Raw genomic sequence first — 24,047 nt, forward strand, 5'->3', positions numbered from 1 at the left:
GAGTAGAGGCTGTGGGGATCAAACTTGGTACTTGCAACCTCCTCAGAGCACAAGCGCACTGCTCTAACCAATAGGCCAACACTCCCCAATTGGCATGAATCAATTGAATCCCATCTTCTAGGTATGCCAAAATGCTTCCTCCACCCCTTGGTCCATACTTTATCTTGGTTTTTTTGAACAATTTACTGATATTTTATATCTCATAACATCCCTACACTACATCTCTTATAACCTTGGAACTCTGGACACACCCTCAACTCATAAATAATGATATCTCCAAATCCAGGGTCATATTTAGATGAGCTTATTGGACCCCTTCAATTATTGGACCATAAACTAATTCATTTCAAAAGTTTTGTAGGTTGTGGTGTGCCGTATAAACCAGTCACATTTCTCCACACCAACCTTTATATACATGAGCCACGGGAATGATTAGAACTGTCATGTTAATTGACTATATCAATGACAATGAAAAAAAAATAAAGTTGTCATATGTGGACGCACTGTATTTACTGTATATAGCCCATGCACCTTTTTCTTCCTTTTGCACGTTCTTCTTTGACTATTTAAGCAGATGTACATTTCTCCACTGTGAGATCAATAAAGTCAATCAATCAATCAGTTGCTATACCTCCACTCAGGTTATAATTAAAGAGTTGTGTGTGCACCTCATGGTTCAAAAACAGCATTTAGAAATGCTGTGGAGGACCATTTCTAAAAGGAGACTGTTCTCTAAAACTGCAGTGCACAAGTGTTCCAGCAGGAGGCAGTAGGAGCTCTAGGTAGCTCCAAACTGTCGTTAAACCGAAAAAGAAGATGCCGAGAAGTAGGAAGCAGCAGGAGAAGAAGAAAAAGAAGAAGTAAAGGTTAACAAGATTGATTTTAAAGTAAGTATAAAATAAAAACATGACATGTAGGATTTAATGGTTTCTATACATAACACAGTAGAAAAAAATGTGTCAGTTCTGAAGGTAACATTTATACATAGTTCCTCGTGTTTACTTACAGCTACAAACAGACTTTATTTTTAATATGAATAATGATACGTTAACTGGAATTAGAACTTCCGGTCTGAAGTTTTTTACAGAATCCATGCACAGTTTGGAAATAAATTATTTTCCAGGTTTGAATGACTACTGATTTGATTCCTTAACTCGCTGTCTAAGTTGTTCTATTCTTCCTATTTCATTCATTCATTTCTTTCCTTCCATCCCTCCAATTTTCCGACTATCTTTAAATGTATTCTCCTTGTTCGATGTTTAGTTAAAGAATCTTTAAATGGGTTTAGGATCCTTTCCCTGTTGGAAGTCATCAGGCTTCATTTAGTTCATTACATGCCACATCACAGCTGCCACCTCCATTCTTAACAGATGTATAATGTTATGTTTGAAAAGACAAATCCTTTTACTTTTTCAATAAAATTAAGTATCTAATTCAGGTATACTTCATATTTTAGTTTGGCTTATTGTTTTATGAAGATTTACTATTAAACCCCATTACACTTAGGGTTCTAATCCACACTTAGATCAGTTAATGCTTGTCAAATATGAGAGATCATGACCCCTGATATAAGAAAAATAAATAGATTACAAGCTCCTCAGCCTCTTTAGGCAGCAGTTTGGGTCATAAGGTTTCCTATCAGTCCAATGGGTGGTCAGGACCCAATCACTCTTGATCACCCATTGTTTGATTTGTGATCTTTCATAGTGTGGTGATTAGGGCTGGGTAAAAAAAATTGATTGAATCGATTCCTTTACATTTTTGCAAAATCGATGTCTAGGGAATGAGATCGATTAGTACGTGACGTTCACATTCGAATGAGCAGGAAAGATGCACTCAAGATTACTTCAAGTCAGACAGCTGCAAATATAGCCAACAGGTTGACTGAAGACATTAACAAATGGGGGCTGACCCGCAAACACCCTGTAGTTGTTACAGACAACGCTGCATATATGGTTTGTGCACTGAAGATAATGCAGCTCATGCATGTCTGAGTGAGTGAGGCTTAACTTTTTCACTTTTCACAAACAAGTTTGCACTTATGAGACAGTTTTGTTCACATCTCAAGTTTAAACTTTCTGATTTACAAGTTTGCACTTTGTGTTTAATGTGACAGGAAAAAATAAAATACATGAGTATTTTGAAACACAGTTGAACCACTTTCATTATTGCAAAAACAGATCGAATCAAAATTGAATCGATTCAGGACTTTGGCGAAAATACCCAGCCCTAGTGATGATGTTTGCTTGTCTTGTCAGGTGACTGTGAGTGTAGGTAGAACCTCTGGAGAGACAGGATGCCTCTGGAGGTCAAGTGGCCCTTCCCACAATGCCCCGCACTAGCATGGAGGGTCTCCAGCTCCTTTGTTATGGGAATGGTCGGCACGTATTCTTATATCTGGACCAGTAAGTTTTTAATCCCATAAATATATATACACGTGTAAAAACAGGTATCCTTCTACAGCAACAAAGCAAAAATACATTTAGTTGTTTTTTTCTATTCTTTATTTTTGTGACTCATTAGTTTTGGGTTTTTTTCTTTCAGAGTACATGAATTACCTAACAGTTCACAATCAGGAGGTTCTGTTGGACCTGATTGACCACAGGCCGTCAGACACGCCCCTCATCACCTTGGCCAATCACCAGTCTTGTATGGATGATCCACATATCTGGGGTAAGACAAAGTAAACTTTAAAAAATTCCCTCTTTGTGGGTCTCAGTCAGAAGTAATCAGGATCATGGAAATAACAGCTTTTGTTTGGAGCAGGAGTTCTGAAGCTCCGGCAGCTGTGGAACTACAAAAAGATGCGCTGGTGAGTTTAACCCCGGACAGTCTTTCTCAGCCGTAAGACGTCCCTGATTTTTCCTCCTGATGACAATTTAAACCTCTTCACCTGCACCTGAACAGGACGCCGGCAGCGTCGGACATCTGCTTCACCAGAGAGCTTCACTCCAGGTTCTTCAGCCGGGGAAAGTGTGTTCCTGTCTGCAGGGGTGAGTGTGTAAAAGCTCATCATTTCGTTTTTTTACCAGCTGAATGACTCACATTAGGTCTTCATCACAGGCGATGGTGTTTATCAGAAGGGCATGGACTTTATCCTAGAGAAACTAAATAGAGGAGAATGGGTTCACATTTTCCCTGAAGGTATGTCCCTAGTTTAGCTTCTTTGTATCACCGCTGTCCCTTTTAGTGCATTCTTTGGGACCATTGCAAAATGTTTTTTCTTTTTTTTTTTATTCCCCATTGAACAGGAAAAATCAACATGACTGAGGAATTTATTCGCCTTAAATGGGGTGAGTGGAAAAAATGTATTCTCTTCCAAAACATCTGATAAAGAGCAGAATTAAAGGAATAGTACACCCAAAACATGATTAGCCTTCATTTTCTACTCACCCCCATGCTGAACAACACTCTGGAGTACTTTTTTGATATCTCAAATGCATCTGGAGATCTGGGAGGCTTCTTGCTGTCTGCTGACATTCAAATAATGGAGGTCTATGGTGACCGAGACAGAAAGGTCCATAAAAGTCCACAAAAAACGTGTCAATATTCCTCCATACTGCTCGTCCAATGTATTCCAAGTGTCCTGAGTGGGTAGCGTCCATAATTTACTCGAAACGAAGTCATTTAGAATGTTTTTAGAGCATAAACAGTAGTGTATAGGATTTCCTGAAAGCGCGTTCACGACGCTACGGAAACCGCGGCAGACCAAACCAGATGAAAGTGCGGATTCAGCTCGGCAAAGAACTCATGCTCTTCCTCAACACTGAAGTCCTCAGACATTTTTCTTTCGTTGTTTCTTTCTTTGCACAGGTAAACAGCAAATCTCTTCTTCTACGCTTGCATTATTGGCAGAGCAGACGCTGAATGCGCACTTTCATCTGGTTTGGTCTGCCGCGGTTTCCGTAGACTCGTAAACGCGCTTTCAGGAAATCCTATACACTACTGTTTATGCTCTAAAAACATTCTAAATGACTTCGTTTCGAGTAAATTCTGGATGCTACCCACTCAGGACACTTGGAATACATTGGACGAGCAGTATGGAGGAATATTGACACGTTTTTTGTGGACTTTTATGGACCTTTCTACCTCGGGCACCATAGACCTCCATTATTTGAATGCAAGAAGCCTCCCAGATCTCCAGATGCATTTGAGATATCAAAAAAGTACTCCAGAGTGTTGTTCAGCATGGGGGTGAGTAGAAAATGAAGGCTAATCATGTTTTGGGTGTACTATTCCTTTAAGAGAGCACCACTCAGGCCGTACATTTAGATGAAGCAGGAAAATCGGATTAATAGATATGTTACTAAAGAATTCTTATTACTCCTGATCTTTATGTTTTGATTTAAAAATTTCAGTATCATATTTTAAAGGTAGAAAGATGAAAACTTTCTACAAACATGTCTGCATTGCTCTAGCTTTGAGATATAGACTGGAGGGCCTAAAATCTACCAAGATGATATTAAAACACCACCAGCAGCAACTGGCCTCTGTTTACCCTGTTTTTTTTCATTTATCAGATTGAATTTTCATTCGCATAGATGTGTATTAGTGTTGTCACGAAACTAAACTTTTCAACTCGATACCGATGCTAAGTAAAATATTTGATGCTCGATACCATTTTTGATACCACAAGAATAAAAACAAAGACTCTAAAATTCAACAGAAATATTTTCATTACTAAAAAAATACAAGAAATAAATAAAAAAACAATAAGAATAATATTTTGAGGTTGTATGCTGTGCACAATAGTAAGCAAGCTTGATAAAAAAAAAACATACAAAAATAATTCTCAGCAGCTGCACCTCTTACAAAAAATTCTGAAACTGAAAAATGCACAGAATTATTCAATCACACAGTGTTACTTTTTTGAGTATCAATACTTTTCACAACCCTACTGTGTAAAGTCATCTGATGCCTTAATTGAGCATCGTAAGCAGATAAGAGTGTTCAAAACCCATCTTAAACATCCGTTTGCATGTATAGTGTACTCTATGAAGGATTTTTATTGAATTAGTTATAAATTAGGTTTTCTAGTCATGTTAAAGGTTCAAGGTCACGCCTAACATTTCAACCAATTTTCCGTTTTCCAGTAGACTTATCTATTTTCATAAACAGCAGGAGGGATCCAGGCTTTCATGTTGGCATCAGGTTGTGACTCGGTTAGCAAAATGTTGCAGTTGAAGTCGAAACTTACACCAGAGAGCTTTTTCCCCAATCTGTTATTGTATGGTTTGGGTTAGTCTGTGTCAATTATGCCCTCAGTTTATTATTTTTTTATTTTATTTAGCTGGCAGGAGTTGCACCTGATGTGGTTGCCTGCTGCTGTAACTCATCTGCTTCATGGTCTGGTATATCTAGATAACACAATGTTGTGATTATCTAGGAAAATCCATCATTGTTTAAGATGAAGCTCCTCCCCGTTTATCCATCTTCTAATCCATCTAAAAACTAAACACTAGACTCATACTTTATCTCTTCGGGTTGACCCGGAGCCTGGGCTTGGAATCTAAATTGTGCGTTCTATCTTTATTTGGTCCAAAATCGTGTTACTGTTCCTGGAAAGTTCGGATTGTCAGGTTGGTGCCTGATGCCACAGCAGATCTTAGATTCTGCTCTCCTTTAATTAAACAAGAGGAAATCTATAAAAAAAATGGCTCCTACTGTTCCGAATCCTACACTGCAGAAACAATCTAGAAATAAGTAAAAATGTCTTAAATTAAGTGTCTTTACCCTTAATTTGAGTAGGTATGTAAGAGGATTTGCCAATGGAATGAGTATTATTACTCTTAAAATAAGACAATTAGGTAAAATTCACTTGAAATAAGACAATGCAATTGTTTTTTCTTATTTTAAATGTAAATGATCTTGTTCCATTGGCAAAGCGTCTCACTTACCTCCTCAATTCAAGAAAAAATTCACTTATTTTAAGAAAGAATGACTTATTAAGATTTACATTTTTTACAGTGTATACATTTTGTGCACCATGAGGCTGTCTGCTGAAACAACATCCCTGCTTTGTGTTTTAGGTGTAGGTCGACTAATAGCAGAGTGCTCGCTTAACCCAATCATCTTGCCGCTTTGGCATGTAGGTAAGTAATGCAGGTCTGTAGTATCCCACAGGTAAAGTTAGAATTTGAAGCATATGGCTAAGATATCGTTTTGATATTTTGCTCCATCTTGGCTACAAATCAGGAGGATTTCCATCAAATCTTATGTTTTGAATCATCCTTGGCTGAATCCTACAAAGACATTTTTTTAACTTGTGGTAAAGGTATGTAGAGGGTTGCATGTGCAGACTCTCTAGCCATCAGATGGAGCTAAGCTGTTAATCTCTGTACTGAGCTAAAGCTGCGTGGAAGGTCCAGTAGACATCAGGGTTTAGTAGATTGGATAATCATCTTTAACTCTCAGTAGCCTCCTTATGCTTGGCTTTATTAGACTTTTAGGGGTATTTCTGTCCACCCTCCTCTCCAGCATTATTTCAGCAAAGCGCTTGAAGCATTAAAAATCAAAATGAGGCATTCAATTTGAATGAACTAAAAGCAAACTTTTTGAGGCTGTTTTTTTCAGTCAGTATTTCTGTTGTAGATTTGCTGCTGTGTTTGGGGTCGTTCTCCTCTTGGTTACTCGGTTGGGTCAAGCCTCAGTTAACAGACTAATGTTCTCACAATTGACTTCCGTAATAATTGGATTCTATGGAAGACATCACGCTCTACAATGGTCTGCAAACGACTTTTGACCATTAGTTTGTGTTGTTTGCAAACCTCTGTGTTGGACTTTATAATTCAAGGATAAATCATAGTTCTAATCCAGCCTTTCCAATCAATCATGGGTTGTCCTCTAATTCCATTGTCAAGGAGCAATGTCTGCCCTGGTTTTAATCCTGAGAAGATTGGCAACTGTCTTCAATGCGCTTTTCCACTTGGTGAATATAACATTTAGAAGGAATGCAAATATTTTGAGAGGTTGAAGAAGTGTTTGGGATTTTCTTACATGATGATGATCCATTTAAAGAGATTCACAATTACTTTGTTGGACTTAGTCGATGGCTGTTCCTCCTCCTCAGGTTTGACTGACGTCCTGCCAAATGTGCCGCCCTACATTCCTCGAACGGGGAACGTAAGACCACTGATACCTTTTTCTTTTAGATATTTTGATATTCTTTTTTTTTTTAGCTTTGGTTTGCTTTGATTGACAGTGCATTTCCATTGAGCATCAAATAATTACAAACAAAAAACCTTAATGGAAATAGGGAACTTTAAAAAATCTCATTGTTTTAATAAAAAAAAATCTTTGGAATAGCTTAAGGTGATTTTCTTTCTGCCAAAACTGTCTCAAAAATTGTGTTTTTTATTTTGCAAAACTGTAACAAAAAACACTTTTTCCACATCACACAGTCAGGTGATCATCAGCTGGATTTATTACTGGCTAAAAAAGATTACAGGAAGTGGTGCCTTTTTAAAATTTTTAATGCAAACACCACAGTTGTCAAATGATGGTTTATTATCTACAGTAGTAGAATACGTACAAGATTTTGTGCACATTTGTAATGTGATGTTAACGGCAGTTCTGCTTCCAGAGAATCACCATCCTGGTGGGTAAACCTTTCACTGTCAAAGAGCTGGTAGAGTCCCTCCGAGCTGAAAACAAGAGCCAGGTGAGGAGGACAAGGTCAAACTTAAAATGTACACAAGGAGCTGTTTTTGCCTTTTTAAGGGGGAATGTATTAACAGAGCCAATTGTTATCAAAAACAACTGATCAGTGGATTTAACACGAAGTGTTAGAGCTAGACATGCACCAATAGGAAAATTGTAGCAATATCACATGACCAAAGAAATACCCCAAGGTCAATTCCCTCCCTCCCTGAAAAATTACAGACATGACAACTACATGGTTTTAAACCATTTTGTATATTTCTACTCTTTTTCATGTTCCTATTATTTCCTAATGTGATTTTTTTTAATGGTTTGTTTATAATGTAGTGTAATTTCTTTATGTGAGGACCCCAGGAAGATTAGTGGCCACTTATTTGGCAGCTAATGGGGATCCTAATAAAACTAAACTAAACGTTGGTTATTAATATTGGCACAGTTTTAGTCATTCATTTAATGGCATCAATCCATCCATTTTCTGTCACGCTTATCCCTGCTGGGGTCACAAGGAGTGACAAACAACCATTCATGCACACACTCACACCTAAGGAGAATTTAGGGAAGCCAGTTAACCTAAAATCCTGTTTTTGGACTGTGGGAGGCAGTCGGTGTAGGGTGGTTAGGGCATAGGGCTCGGAATCCAGAGTTCAAGCCCCATTCCCACAGACTGCAACTCTGGGTCCCTGAACAAGACCCTTAACCCCAAACTGCTCCCCACACACTGCAAATGGCAGCCCGATGCTCCCCAAGGGGATGGGTTAAATGCCGAGAGGGATTTTTTGTTGCGCTGTACGTGTGATAGAGACTGACACGGAAGTGGATTTTCACTCTTGTCCCGTCCCACTCCCACAGAAAAAAATTGTGTCCCGTCCCGATCCCAGGCTAGAGTAGAAATCTATATCCTGTCCCGTCTCACTCCTGGTGAAATTACTCCCACTCCCATCCCGCTCCCATTCAGAATGACTCCCGCTCCTGCACCACTCCCATTCTTGTTGTTTTTGAGCGTGGGTGAAAAACTCAGAGCGGAAGCACTGTTGGTTTTTGGGTCGTGTAGTTTTTTTGACTCGCATTATAGTGTAGGCTTCAAGGAAAAAAACTACAAAATGGCGGCGCCAGTGATGGATTTTTTTTCTTTCTATTTTATTTTATGGCATCGATCCTAGTTTTTTTTTAGTTACTATTGGTTTGCTCCCGTTAATGTTTAATCCTATACCGTCCTAATTACGTGATCATTACTAATACTGACTCCCATCCCACGGGAATCCCGTGACCCGTTGGATTCCCGAAAAAATGTCAGTCTCTAACGTGTGACAGTGTAATGACAACAAAAACACTGGAAAAAAGTTAAAACGAGTCCCGTATTTTGACAGGATATTTATAAAAAAAATTAACTTGAAAATAATATGCGGTTATCATTGGAAATAGTCTTTAGCAATCTATATTAGCCATTAGCATTGCTAGCTGTACTAGAATGGAGGGGCCCTTATTGTGGGACATAGATGCATTCCTTGCTGCACTCTAGCCTTCCTGTTTTATGCGTAAAGTTTTGCTCTCTCTTACAGCTGCAATGAGCCGCAGATATTGTCCATTTTAAATGACTTCTGATCATAATAATACCTTCTACTTTCACTGAACTTTTCTTTTAGATGGAAATGAGAAAGACTTTGACCGATTTCATTCAGGAGGAGTTCAGGAACCTGAAAGCCCAGGCTGAGGTTCTTCACAGACAGATAGAGACCAGATCCTGAGATCCAGTTTACCTGCAAACACCGAGCGGCCCTTAACCTGCATCAGAGGGTAAAACCTTCAATACAGGATGAGTTTGGACACCTGAACTTTTACTTTGGATGAGCTCCGTGACACTCTGGATTTTGTGTTAAAATGTGAAAAGAACAGCTTTCCTGAATGACTGTTTTCTGTACGTTTTATTATACATAAACCCAACTGTTTAAGAAAAAAAATGTTTTAAAGTGATTTAGCAAATGTAACTGTTATGATGACTGAATATTTTGGGTGAATGTTGGATCCAGACATTGTTTCTGCAGCAGATTATGAATCATTTGTTCTTGTTATTTTCAGCACTTACCTCTTTATGAACCGGTGGTTCCCAGCTCAAACCTAACCTGTGCCTCTGAGACATTTTTACATTTCTTTGTCATTAGATTTTTTTTTCTAATATTTCATTTTAAACAATGTCAGTCTTGATTTAGCTGTCAGTATTTAGACATGATTGGAACGTATTAAACTCTGCAGGTTTTAAAACTTTGAGGGAGTCAAACAACTGATGTCAGACTAATGGAACTAGTTCATTACAGACCTTTATAAAGACGATGATTCAATCTTATTTTATCCTGCTTAATTCATTTATGTTTGTTTGGATGATAAAGTTGGAGAACTTTACATTAAGCTGCTCTTTAAGACACCAATAGGTATTTGAAGCGAGGACGGCGTCCTGCTTCACCAGTGTGCCAAAGCATCACTTATTACTATTCAAGGCGTGTTATTTATAATTACCATTATAATTTAGATTTTCTGCTAAATTCTCTTCCCTCCTCCCCATAAAAAAAATAATAAAACACTGCAACTTGAGTAGTTTGAACAGGAGTAAAGTGTTATGAATTTGAATTGATGGTTCAGACATACAGTTTACACCAAAAGTTGTATTTTGTCTTTAAGGTTTTTCCCTTTATATGCTTCTAACCATTTTTAAACGTCTCAACTTACTATGACTTTATTTTTATTTTAATGCAGCAGTTTCAGTTTAGAGTGGGATAATATATGCTTTCGCATTCATGTGTTAGATTATTTTTTCTTTCTCCCCTTAGTTTTATGTTGATTTAATCTCATGTAAATGTATACATCAATATTTTTATTTTAAGTTAATTCCTTGCCTAACCTACCACTTATAAAAAAAAACTCTGTTTTCTGTCAAATCACAATCAATCTAAACACATTAAACTGTATTTCTCTCTTCTTTTTTTTTATATTGCGACCTGAATTTTTCAGTGAAAGCTAATAAACCAGGATCTCTTTTACCTGCTTTTGATCCACGTAAAGCACAGCAGAGAATGCAACTTAAAATGCAACATTAAGGGAATGGTTGTTCCACTTCTGGGTTAAGGAATTATGTTTCGTTCGGTTTGCCGTTTTTACACAGTGATCGATACTTTTCTCGTCTGTGTTTCTGTCTGAATGCAGATTTCTATTTAACTCCATGTTGCTGCAGTCATCACTATCACAGCTCTGGTGTTCTTGCCTTTACAGCCTGACAACTGAACACCAAGCACTGATCCGTGACGTTCTTTATGGAGTTTTATAAACATTATATAAAGTTTAAGGGTAATTATGCCAATATGGATAATGTTGGATATTCTTTAAATCTATCAACTTTTTAAAATCTGCCGTAGCTTTGATGCTGAATTTGTATGACCTCTCTGGCTTCTCATAAGGGAAAGAAAAACGTTCATTTGCCATCACTGTCACCTTTCTGTCATTGCCACTCCTTCCGGCTGTATGCTTTGAATAAAGCACCTGGCTTCTTAAGCTGTAATTGTCATTTCTCCTTTATACTTTATGTCAGTGATTCCCAACAGAGGGTACTCATACCCCTAGTGGTCTTTAAGTGCATTGCAATCAGAATCAGATTTATTGCCAATAAGGCTTGCACTTATAAGGAATTTGAATTACTTACTTTTTGGTGTTTTGTTTTTTTTAATGTATGGCAACCTCAATTGTTTTTCGGTTTTTTTTGTACATGACTAAAGAGATACAGGCCCTTTGAGGCATTTTAAAGTCTATTTTCCGTAAAAAACTAAAGGTATAAACACAAATCTGACGTCTTGCACATGCGTGTTGACTATGTGTATTGTTAGGTTCAAAAATGTAGATAAAAGAAGGACTGAATACACAGAGAGGGATTTTCAACAACAGCTTCCTGCAGGAGGGGAGAAAGAGCCGAACCCACACTCCAACACTCTCTCTCCCCGACCCACCTCCTTGCAATGCCTTATTTATTAACAGAACATAACACATGGTTACAAAAGAGATTATTGTTCTGACAGGACAGTCATGTATGCTGATCTGACAGAACACCGGCTTCCTCCCACAGTCCTAAAAGCATCAGTGTTACCTTAATAGGTGTGTCTAAAAGGAAAAAAATAGAAAAGAAATCATAAACCTACATTAGAGTAGGTGATACATTAACATAGCTTATGTTTGCAGATAATACTAATTTCATAACTTGATAGTAACTGTAGAAAAAGAACTGATGAAGTTAAACAAGGGTTTGTGTTAAAAAAGCCATCGTTAAATGAAAGCAAATCCAAATTGATGATGTTTGGAGGTAAAAGGACCAATAAAGAGGTTTTAAGGAAAGGTTACCAGAGAAAGGTAACCTTGTTGCACCAAACAAAAGGCATACGTTCAAACTTGGTTGAAGCCAAATGGTATGACAAAGGCAGTCTTTTCCATACCAACTTGATCCACCTCCATCTGCCAATATCCTCTTGCAAGGTCTGGGGTAGAATACCACTCTGCAGCTTTGAGTCCAGTCAAGTACTTCTCTGTTCTTGACAACAGATGGGCATCCTTGTGCGTCAGGGTGTTCAACCTCCTGCAGTCCACACAGCATCTCAAGGCATCCCTTTTTTTCCCAACGAGGCCAATAGGAGCTGCCAATTGGGTTGAGATACAACTGTTCAGCCTGTTCTGAAGGTGTCGTAGATCCTTATATAGACTGGGATGGAGAGGGGGTGCAGACCCTGTTGGTATCTGATGCTTGATAATGGAGACCCAATAAAACTGTTTACATGTATGGCTAATAAAACTACTCCTTATTTGTGCACATATTTTTGTTAAAAAAATATTTTGCAAAAAATGCCATCATAATGCTTATATCAATAAGTGTGTCCCCCCTTCGGTGTCCACCTCATTGGATCAGTCCATTTACTGCGCGTGGAGAAAGATCCAAACAGACAGCAGCAAACCATTTGAAAACAATGTGAAGAGCCGTGTTGCCAACTTAGATCTTTTTTGTCGCTATATTTAGCGAAATTTTCAGACCCTTTAAGCACTTTTTGTTTTTTAAACATGTAGTGACAAAATTAATCGACTTTTTTCTGCTACTGGAGACTTTTGCAACAACATCTAAAAGCAGCAAACTCTGTTCTCCAGAGCAAGTAGATAGGTAACCCCGCCTCCTGCTCTCCTCTATCTTGTCTGCTGTCATGATTCATGCAGCTATGATTTAATCCAAATGAGAAATGGAGAACAGATAAGCAGATCATGGCTTGTCTACAGTGAAAAGAAGGACTGGGTTATTTACTTTTGTCGCCTTTTTGGAAACACAGGAAGGAGCAATCAGCTAAGTGAGCTTAGTGCTTGGAAAAAATCTTTCATTCCTTTTGAGACAGCATGAAAAGTCAGCTGAGTACAAAACATAGAGGAAAACAACAAGAAGAGAGGGACAAAACCTAGAACAAATAATGTATGTCTATTCTATTAAAATTTCTGTATATGTATAATGGGTCAGTTTTATGTGTTGTCTTATCAAATCAGAGGGCCCCCTGCCTGTCTTCGCCTAGGACCCCAAATTTCCTAAATCCACCCCTTCAGACTGAGCTGGTCACTGGCAGCTGTTTTGGTAACTTTGCCGCGCCCCTTTAAGGTGGAGGATGCTCCCCAAAGGTTACTGGCTGACATTTACCGTAGCAAAAGCTTGAATCTATGATTGACACTCTGTAGCAGGTATGGTATAGGAAAAGCTGTGAGCGCCAGATGGGTCCCCTGAGAGAGAGAAGACCACAAAAATATAATGATGTTCAATCCCATTACTCCAGTTTCTGGCCCCAAGCCTAGTGATAGTGACAGCATTGAGGAAAAGCAGAACAGTTGTTGAAAAATAAAAAAATGAAAGTACAGAAATTATCACAGGAGTGTGAATAAGTGTCAATATGAAAGATTTAGCTGGGAATTTAAAAGAAATAGGGAAGTAAAAGGGGCACGCAGGCTGACAAAGGGTCCAGAGAAAGTTGAAACAGAAACTGTCTTGGTGGAGTTTGAAATAAAATAACTGCCGAAGGAGTTTTCTTTGTTTTGATGAGATTTAGTTTCAGGAATTTCGTGCCTAAACCAGTAAGATGTTTCAATCTTCAGGAATTCAGCAATGTTGCAAAAAAGTGTAAAGGAAAAAATTAGATGTGCCTGATGTTTCATGAATATGGAAAAATGTGGAGTAAAACCAAAGTGCTGTAGTTGTGGAGTAGAGTAGACTGTTGTAACATGCAGAAGCAGGTAAAATGGTTGAAAAAGAGAAACAAAATGGAAATTTTTTGACAGGAGAAAAACAGGTGCTTCAAAAGGTTATGGAAATGGTTGAAGGGAAAATAGAAAAAAAAAATTGGTGACTTTTATTGCAGGAGTAATAAATGCAACCTTAGATGTGAAATCAAAGACGAAAAGGATTCAGATTTTTGTTCAGGCAGCATACCATGGTTAGGATTTGAAGAATATTCAATGGAAAGATATAAGGGGAGAATAATGTAGTCAAGCAATTCAAAAAGGATAATTTCAATCTTACAATAGAATGCAAGGAGTCTTTTGTCAAATGGTCAAGACTTTAAACAGTGCTTTTATTTGTTTAAGCTCCCAGTGGTTACCACCATTATTCCACTCTTTATTTTCATTAGTGTAGTCTTTGTTCACTTTACAATTAAAAAAAAAAATCTAAACAGTAGTGAAAAGTTCAGTATTCATTCTTTTCCTGCTTTGTGTGCCAACAGTCATGGCTGCTAAGTGACAGAGTGCAGGCAAAGATGGTTGGACCTGTTTGAATCCACAGCCAAAACTATTCCAGTCTTATTTTCATGGAATTTGAAGGATCCAGTCCAGATAGACCGGGTCCTTGGACGATGCAGCCTTTAAAATCAAACACACTCTATATGCGTAGACACCTCATTGGACGCTGTCGGAAGCGAGGGCGACGTGCCTAGAAGGCAGCCATCTTGAATCAGACCAAAGTTCAGACAGCTGCTGTGAGAATACATAGGAGGCGCCTTTAATCACATGAAAGAGGAGTCAAAGATAATATTACAATAATCTCTTACATGTCACAACCCCTTAAAAAACAAACATTTTATTATGAACAAGATAAATATTTTACAAGTTTCATAGCTAAAAAAATGGAAGAATAAAATGAAATGACCAAAAGAAATGACTCCCAGCTTTAGCTGCTTGTTTCCTGTTTGTTTCAGACTATATGGGTCCAGTCCAGCAGCTTCAACAGCAGCCGGTTCTTCAGCGTCCGCAGCCTGCTGCCGTAGTTCTGCTGCAGCACGGAGGCCATTCTGCAGCGCAGCGCCTGCAGGCGCGGCAGGGAGCCGCAATCCGGCACGTTCAGCATCGTGTGGAAGAAGTCCAGCCACAGGTCGCTGTGGGGGTTCCTGCAGGGAGGAGAAGATCTCAACAGGCTGTAGGTGAGGAACAAAGGCCGGACCCAGAGGTTCCATGACCTACCTTCTGAAGACGGCGTTGGTCTTCCACACGCCGCTGTGATTGCTGACCTGCATGTAGCTCCCAAACAGCATGTAGTAGACCGTCCCTGCCACCCCAAAGTAATCCGCCTGGAAACATGGAGGCACAGAGGAGCCTGCTGAGACCTGCAGCTTTCATACCTGCTGCTGGTTCTGGTTGCTTTCCAACCAGCAACAGGAACAATAAGCCGCTTTGGCTTCCCCCTCATCTGATCGCCATGGTGATGACCAGAAGGGGCCGGTTACCTGGTAGGTCCACGGTTTCCCGCTGAGCATCTCGGTGCCCTGGAGGCCTGAGGTCAGACATCGTGCGGTGAACGCCGTGCCTTCTGGTAAGAGCTGCATGTCGATGCTCTTGCCGAGGTCGATGAGGACGAGGCCGTGGTCCACGCTGTCCGCATTGAAGCCGCTGTCGTCCAGGAATCTTAAGGGACAGAAAAACCATGTTCATCTTGTTACAGACGGACCCCAGAACGGCCCAGTTGAACCCGCGGCGCCCAACCTCTTTCCCAGCATCAAGTTGTCGGGCTTGATGTTGGCGTGGATGATGCCCACGCTGTGCAGCTGCTCCACCATGTTTAGGATGCAGACGCTGAAGTACAGGACCAGGGGCTGAGGCATAACCTTCTCGCTCATGGATCTGTAGATGTTCACAGCGTTCTGGAAGGAGCAAGCAGAGGCGGTTAGGACCAGCAGCAGCAGCCACCATGGAACAGGTCGGCGAACTCAGCAAACGGACCAGCAGGGTGCCGTACTTGTGCAGCTCCCCCAGCATGACGCTCCCGTCCTGGAAGAGGTGTGCAGAGTGGATCCTGCTGAACAGGTGGCGGACGGCGGGCTGCAGTCGAGCGTCCAGGCAGGTGTTGATGTAAAACTCCCAGGGATTGGCCGGTTTCTGGACCTGCAGGCAGAACCACATGTCAGCAGAGGGAATCTGTCCTGTTGGTTTCTGGAACTGGAACACGGTCCGGATTCATGGATTGAGGAATAAACTTTCTGTGGCTCTGTTGATAAATAGAAAGTCTAATATACTCCTCGGTAGAAGGAGACGATGACAGAAAAGAGGAAACAATGGAACAGGAGAGAAGAAGACATGGAAGCAGTTAGCGTGCTACCTGGAGAAGCTTTATGATGGAATGACCTTCATGGCAGAGGTGTCAAGTAACAAAGTAACTTTGTTACTGTACTTAAGTACACTTTTTAGGTATCTATACTTTACTCCATTGCTTATTTATCTTCCTACTTCTGATTTCTACTCATTACATTTTCACACAAGTATCTGTACTTTCTATTCCTTAAATTTTAAAAACAAACGTTACTCGCTACTCTTGGCTTCGGTTTAATCTTCATAAATATTTATTTCACTGCATGTGCGCCATCCAATGCAGATCATTGGCTCCATCCACATATTCAAACTGCAAATGCAAATTGTCTAAGCCATGCTACAATGTTGGATTCAGAAAAAGATGTTGAAATGTCTGAAAGGTCGGACACAGGCGAGAACATATTCAACTCAGCTGGGAAAACAAATAGTAAATAAAGATGGATTACTTTTTAAATTCAGCTGATCTTTTATTAAAAAAAGATTCTCTTGATGGGAAATTCTTGTCATCAATTAATCAATAAAAAACTGGATCAGCTTCATACTGATTCCTTCCTCTATATCTAGCAGCTCTAGTTCTATCCAGCACGTTGTCGTGTTTCTCTGAAAGGCTTTTCTGATCTGGATAACAGACCCAGTGGCCCGGAGCAGCCTGTTTTGGTTTCCCATGTTTCCCACCTGCTGAGCTTGTTTCCACCTTACCTTTAACACCATCATCTCAGCGGTCCGGGGATCCGTGGCTAGGTAAACCATGGCGGAGGCTCCCTTCTCGATAATGCAGTCCACCCTGAGGGACGAGTTCCCTGCAGGAAGAGGAGACCCGGTAGAACCCTGTGAGTAACCAAGATGATCCAGAACATTTGCTTCTGCTAGACCTGCTGCTGAGGGTGGCGGCCTGGTGCAGCAGATCTGCAGGCTTCCTACACCGAGTGCTCTGCTCCAACCAGGCCGCCTCTCCTAGGAGCTCCAGCATCATCTCCACCAAACCTTCTGATCAGGTCGACTAAAGGAACTGAAAGGTGTGGAAAGCCTCTAGCTTTGTTCCCTCTGAGGCAGAACCTCACCTGGGTGCAGGTATTTATCAACATCCTCAGCCCGTCTCTTTCCACAACTTCTAAGAAGCTTTAGACTTTGACTAGGCCATGCTAACCTATGAATCTGGATGTTCAGGGAGGTTCTCTGCATGATACTGCCACCACCGTGCCTGACTGCAGGAGGTGTTCAGGCGAGAAGTGGCCAATACTTAAGGTTGGTACTGTCACGCCCCACTCATAGCCAAATACAAAAATGGGAGACAGACGAGCAGATCTATAGAAACAATCATTTATTTTATCCAAAATATGAGATGGGAAAACTGCTCAGCCAGTCAGAGAGAAGCGCGGACCAATGCTGCTTGTTCCAGTCTGGTCCAAAAGCCAAATCAAGCAGGGTGGATGACTGACTGCATGTCACTATTTAGAAGCTACCAGGTGCTTTCAATTAACAGCCCAAGTACCTGCTTCCTGAAAAAAAAAAAAAAAGAAAACTGTAATAAAGACGCCTACTGGACAGTAGGGGAATCATCACACCCACCCCCATAAAAAAATCCCAAAGGACACAACAATTCAACTGAACAACTAGGGAACAATTACAATTTTCTGCCTTACCACAATCACCCATTAAATCCCAACCTCAACAGCTCACCCACTTTCTAGCCACTGGATAAGCCTATAAGAAACTTGTAGAGAAGGGGAATTAAACACACAGTAGATTAGATCTAGGGACAAGGTGCTCTGGATAAAGCATCTGCCAATATTATCCAAGCCTCTAATATGGCAGATATCCAGGCATCAAGGCTGCAAAAACAACATCCATCGTATCAATCTGCGATTCGGACACTGCAATGATTGCAAAAATGTTAGGGGGTTGTGATCGGTATAGACCACCACAGGAACACTACCAGAATCCAGGCCCTAACACAATGGAGTCAGTTAAATTAGCTTTAATGATAGCTTTAATACTGTTCTTAGACTGCTTATCACTGACCTAAAATTTTAAATGTTCAGCGATCTTTAAGAATTGTTTGCGTGTGCAGACGGATCTCGCAAAAACTCATCAACAGCAGCCATAACATTAACAATTATTCACACAACACCTGAGTTCCATTCCTACCAGTTACACCACGAACTCCCACAATCTTAAAGCAGCCACAGCGTCACAGTGACCTCGTCCCTCAAACCAATCTCCTCCCTAGTCTTCAGGCGTTACCATGGTGGGTTTTTATGCACCAACGCCTGAAAAGCGATCAATAAATAGTGACCATCCTGCATCTCCGGATGTGCTCCCGAGACAACTGCTCTACACAGCACACTAACCCCCCCGACTGGCTGTTGTTGACTGACTGGGTGTCACTATTTTTCAGCCACCAGGTGCTTTCAATTAACAATTAACATCTACTTGCTTCCTAAAAAGAACAAAACAGACAAATAGAGGAATAGAGACACCTACTGGACAGTAGGGGATTGTCACAGTACTAACTGCGCTTTTTGATCCATCAGTGCTTCCAGCAGCAATGGCCTGAGATCGCATTAGGGGGGAGTAATCGCTGCTGCCTCCATCTTTAGAATTAATTTGGTTTGCTCTGGGTGTTTTTCCTGATCTGAAATTAGAACTTTATCCTGATTTAGCTGAAAACAGAAACCTGCGTCTTTTCTTACCCACGCTGAGGGTAATCTTGGGCTCGATGCAGGGGACTCTGCAGGGCCAGCTCTTGCAGCGGGGGTGAGAGGTCAGAGGCGGGTTTAGCCGGCCCAGCAGGTCCGAAATCAGTTCTAAATCCCAGGGATCGGACTCGGGCTGGATCTGGCCGCCCCGCCCACTGTCAGGACTCGGCATGGGTTCATCCAGAACTCCAGGCCCTTGCGCTCTCACGGGGGCGTCGGCGCAGCTGGGTTGAGGTTCCGGACTCATGGGAACATCCGGGGGTCTGGGTTCAGCTGGAACGAGTGGAGGGGGGGTCAGGAAGGAGTCCAGGTCTGGCTTGGTTGTGGCTTCATGACTCCTGATGTCCAGACAGGCGGCACTGGGAGCAGACTCTGGGCTCATGGGGACCTCAAAGTTCCGGTTCTGGACCCGTTCTGGGCTGACCGACTCCGAGTCTTCCAGAATCTTAAAGGATTGGCTCTGGGAGGCAGGTTCAGGGCGCCGCTCAGGGCTGGGGCAGACCTCCCATCCAGAACCGTCTGACTGGGTTGGGCAAAGCGTCTGTTCTCTGAAGGACAGCATGGCAGGAGGCTGAATTATGCCGAGAGAGGAGGAGGTGCAGGAGGAGGTGAAGCCATCGGCCATGATTGTTCCCTGTCTGGAGGATGAGGGCAGTGGTCCGGCATTGGCCGAGTCGGCAGTTGGACTTTGCTCCATGATGGGGCTGAGAGAAAACAGAACCTGCTGTTAGATCCTCCCTCAGAACCAGATTCCCATTTGGGTCATGGAGGTCTGCAGGGTTCAGTGCTCAGAACCAGCATCTTTATATCTAAATTCTGAAGGAGCAGAACCAGGAATTACCTGAGTTTTTTCGTCTGTTGTCGGAGGTAGAAGTTCTCCTCAGCGGAACCACTGTTCTCTGCAGGAAACAAATAGAACCAGCCTTTAGAACCTGGGATCTGAGATTCTGCTCCTGAGGACCAGCGGGTTGGACGCGTACCTTGGGTCTGGAAGCTGCTGCTAAACACACTCTTGTGTGTGAAGGGCGTGGAGACACACTGAGCAAGCGGGGCGAAGTCGGTGGTGCTGTTGGGACAGGCGTCTAGCTGCCGCAGCGAGTTGTAGCAGCCCCCCCAGGTGGCGGTCTCATCTGGTATCGATTCTGATGCGGTCTCCTGGGGGACGGCATCGGGTCAGACCACAAAGCAGAATCACCAGAACCACAGAGACTTTCTACTCACGATGGGTCGGTCTGTTTTGGGGCCGCTGAGGTCGGCCAGAACATTCACGGGTTTGGATTTCTCAGGCGGAGCTGCCGGGCTGAAGGAGACAAAGTGACACAGAACCGTTTTAAACTAGTAGGAAACCGGTTGGGTCAGAAGGTGTTCTAAACCAGAATTTAAAGTGAACTCATTTATGTTGCCAGGTTATTCCAGAACCGCTGACCCAGGAAGGAATGTCCTGCTTTACCTGCTGTCGTCCTCGTCCTGGAAAATAGTGAACGGGGTTGAGGCGGGGGGATTCGGTATTGAGGAGACGACTGTAAAAGAGAAAACGGGTCAGAACCTCTGGTGACATGGTTCTGAGGGGCACTCAATCTGCAGCGTATTTACCACATGGTTTCGGGTCCGTCTCAGGGGCGCGGTGGAGCATGGAGTCTCCCTGACATGGGCCTTCCAGGAAGGTGGGAGCGTGAAACATGTCCATGATGACGTCTGAGGAAGACAACCAGGAAGCATCACCACCAGAACCTGGACAGAATCCGGACCGCCCACACGGAGCAGGCGGAACTCACCTAGGGCCTCCTGGGTGTTAACAGTGGGCGACGGCAGAACCCTGGTTGGCGTGGCCTGGACAAAACCTAGGGAGGAGTTAGGGGTGAAGTGGGAGAGGTTAGCGGCTCCTCCACGGGACCCTGGAAGGAGAAGAGGAGGTTTGAGAAGGTCCATGTGTGCGAGGCAGACAACTGGGCCCGAAGCCAACAGCAGGACTCACCGTCCAGTTTGTGCTCTGGTTCTGGTACCAGACTGCTGCTCCTGGTGGGAGGAGAGAAGAAAATAAGATGGAGAGGGGCCTGATGCCCCCTAATGGAGACTCACACCTTAGTCTGAACCTAAATGAGAAGAGAAAAGAACCGGAGGAGAGTTCTGTCGATTCCTAACCAGAAACCATGTCCCGTAACCATCTGCTAGGTTCTGGAGGCTCGGTTACCAGGGGAACGAGACCACCAGAACGTCTGTCTGTTTATCCTCTGGTTTCTTAGCAACATCCTAACCTCTACACTAGTGTGAAGTTGCATCTGGTGTGCTGAAGGTTGGAAGAAAATCCAGAGGGCTCCTCTGGAGAATAGATCAGGATTTAAAAGCAGGGGATGATCAGTTGATACTCACAAAGATAAGGCCCCAAGGCCGTCGCTTTGCTGGCGGTCTGAGCCATGCAGAGCTGCTGACCCGCTCTGGGACGACTCTGGGCCTGGAGCTGACTGTTGGACGGAGCTGGGCCTGTTGTGCGTTTCCAGAACCAGGGGGCACGACAGGCCGCCCTGATCGTCTGAAGGAGGGGGGCAAACAACAGCAGAGGACTGGACCCGTTGGGCCAGAACCCAGCTGGGGCATCCTAAACGAGCCTCGAGGTCCTGGTTGACTCTGTCCAACACAGTTTTGAGTCTCTGGGCTTCCTCTTCCTCCCCCAGCTTCCTCTCCACTGAAACAAGAGCAGAGAAGATAAGCTGAGCGCATTGGACCGGACCGGGTCTCTGCTATGAGGGAGCTATCTTACTGCTTTCTCTCTGCTCCTTCTCTCTCTTCTCCTTGATCATCAGGAAGTAATTCGCCGCTCGGACCTCTTCAAAACATAACTCGGACCCGTCACAGACCAGCTTGTCCTTGTCGTAGGCAGACAAAGTCGGGACGGCAGCGCTAGAGGGGAGGGTTCTGGAAACCTCGGAGCGAGACACCCTGTGGAGGACACCGACAGCAAGACCGGTCCAATCTGGTTCTGTTGGAGCTTCATTGGTAAAAACGGACTTGAACAGGTTCAGCAAAGAGGTCAGCCCCGCCCCAAAATAACTAAACTGTTGTCAAATGATTGTGCAGAAAATTAAGGACTTAATTGTTTTGAAGATATATGAATGCAATCTTTCAGAGGTCAAAGGTCAACCCTCCATATTTAAAATTTAACAAACTTTGTTTTGAAAACTCAACCATGTTTTTCGATAAGTTGAAAGGTTTAAACTTTCATCCACAGTTTAAAAAAAACAAAAGAACTGAATCTTAATCTGCTATTTTGGAAATAATAGCATCGTAATATTCACAATAATAAATAATTGTGTACATTATGAAAATAAAATTTAAAAAAATAAATCCAGAAATAAAACCTCTCACCAAAAGACGATTAAAAAAAAACAAAATTTTGGGGGGTAACTGCTGTTTTTGTCTAAGCTAAGTTTCAAAAACCAAACAAATATCAAAAATTATTTTTCAATTCTTACTTTGATCAAATTGACTATTTTTTTGTTAAAGATTTGTATGGTCTAACATCTACGACAGCTTATACTAGTCAGGCTAAAGATTTCTTTTAAAATATGAGAATGAAGTCATAAATATTGATAGTAATCAAATAGTAAATCAAAATTGCTGTCCTACTTTTTTTTATGCCGAAGTTCTATCCAAGTGGTGTAGAATCTGTATTAGGTTGTTCTACGCATCAATACATCAGGTCGTTTCTGAAACTTCCAGTTCTTTAAAATAACTCAAAATTATACGGAAATGTACTGATATCAGATGATGTAACATGTATTTTTAAATACTTAAGTATTTTCAAAAGTGAGTCCTCCAATGCTTTCCCTTGAGTAGATTTTTGACAGAGTAACTTTTACTTTTAGTTGTAAGATTTGACTATGAGTACCACAGATGTTGGCAACAACACTTTCATTGGTCAAGAGCGAGTGTTTGGAATGGACCGGAAGTGAAGAGAATTTGATCTGAAAAAGAGAAAGTTAATAGAAAAATTGAAAAAGAAAAAGTTTTTCAAAGTATAGATCTGGATTTCGCTTTCTCTTTTTCCTTTTTCGTTCCACTGACTTATAGTTTTTCTAAATTTGGTTGACCTTTGGCTCATACCTTCAAACCAAGCCAAGCTGAATGAGTCGACAACAGTTTTAAAGAAGGTGGGCGGGGCTAACTTCACCAAGGCCCATCAGACTTACGTGACGATGGTTCTGTGTGCAGCTGGTTGTGATGGAGAGACAGTAGGTGCCTGCAGGGAACCAGGGAAGGGTTAGTGGGTTCATACTGGTGTTAATGGTGGTTGACAATGAAAGAAGTTCCCAAGGGACCTTGTTCTGTCCCTGTCTGTGGGAGGGCACCTGGATCTGGTTGGTCTGCTGTGAGTTCTGCAGAGGGAGCGGACCTCCTGTCCCAAAAAACAGAACAAAAGTCCATCAGCAGCAGATCAAACACGACCTTGGTCCATCTAGCAAAGCGAGTCGGACCTTACCGGGCGGCGGAGGCTGGGTTCTGGTTCTGCTCTGGAACTGGCTGCAGGTCAGAGTTTTTATTAATCACCTTTTAAATGAACACACTCCTTTAGAAGGAGCTTGAACATCCACTCATCTGTTGTGTTCAGCTCCCTCCAGTCAGAACCAGCATGGTTCCTCATTTTAAACTGAAACCCTCTAAAACTGCAGACAGATAATCGGACTGTTTCTGCTGGGATCACCTGTATTCATTGAGAAGCAGGTCTGCAGGCTGGGCCTGGTTCTCCAGAGCCTTCTGGTAGACGCCACCAGCCTCCTGGTTCATCCCCTTCTTCTCCAGCTGCTGAGCCCAGGCCACGTACAGCTCTGCCGTCCTGCTGCCCACGCCTTTACTGAACACGTGGCTGTAAAGCTCCACAGGGTCAGAGTAATGCTTGGCCTGGGGGATACGGTTCAGGTGAGGATTTGCACTGATCAAGGGACAGGGCGGGGGGGATGGGAGCCCAACTTACACATCTGATGCAGTAGTTCACGTATCGGATGTCGTTTGCATATCGATCCACCTTCAGGAACCTTTGGACGATGGCATCGAACACCGGCG

General features: G+C 42.2%; 2 protein-coding genes across 2 annotated transcripts; one reads left to right on the top strand and one right to left on the bottom strand.

Annotated features, from left to right (window-relative positions):
• The first annotated feature begins 752 nt into the window (after positions 1-752).
• Positions 753-11,186, top strand: taz (tafazzin). Its single transcript, XM_015393569.1, has 11 exons — positions 753-887; positions 2,259-2,405; positions 2,545-2,673; positions 2,767-2,812; positions 2,908-2,993; positions 3,064-3,144; positions 3,252-3,293; positions 6,030-6,092; positions 7,070-7,122; positions 7,583-7,660; positions 9,303-11,186. Exons 2-11 carry the CDS (start codon positions 2,297-2,299, stop codon positions 9,402-9,404), a joined length of 789 nt encoding a protein of 262 aa, XP_015249055.1. The 5' UTR covers positions 753-887; positions 2,259-2,296; the 3' UTR covers positions 9,405-11,186.
• Positions 11,187-14,899: 3,713 nt separating this feature from the next.
• On the bottom strand, positions 14,900-24,045 carry LOC107096770 (mitotic checkpoint serine/threonine-protein kinase BUB1-like; the record flags this gene model as incomplete). Its single annotated transcript, XM_015393574.1, has 21 exons — positions 14,900-15,095; positions 15,169-15,275; positions 15,432-15,609; positions 15,688-15,845; positions 15,925-16,086; positions 16,990-17,090; positions 18,984-19,693; positions 19,831-19,888; positions 19,970-20,144; positions 20,211-20,289; positions 20,440-20,509; positions 20,583-20,684; positions 20,765-20,884; positions 20,965-21,005; positions 21,360-21,672; positions 21,748-21,926; positions 23,177-23,226; positions 23,306-23,382; positions 23,467-23,507; positions 23,689-23,885; positions 23,959-24,045. Coding segments are annotated over 21 exons (3,198 nt in total), but the record flags the coding sequence as incomplete, so codon positions are not given.
• Between the last annotated feature and the right edge of the window lie 2 nt (positions 24,046-24,047).

The sequence above is a fragment of the Cyprinodon variegatus genome, unplaced genomic scaffold (genome assembly GCF_000732505.1).
Source record: "Cyprinodon variegatus isolate N-32 unplaced genomic scaffold, C_variegatus-1.0 Scaffold649, whole genome shotgun sequence".
Lineage (NCBI taxonomy): Eukaryota > Metazoa > Chordata > Actinopteri > Cyprinodontiformes > Cyprinodontidae > Cyprinodon > Cyprinodon variegatus.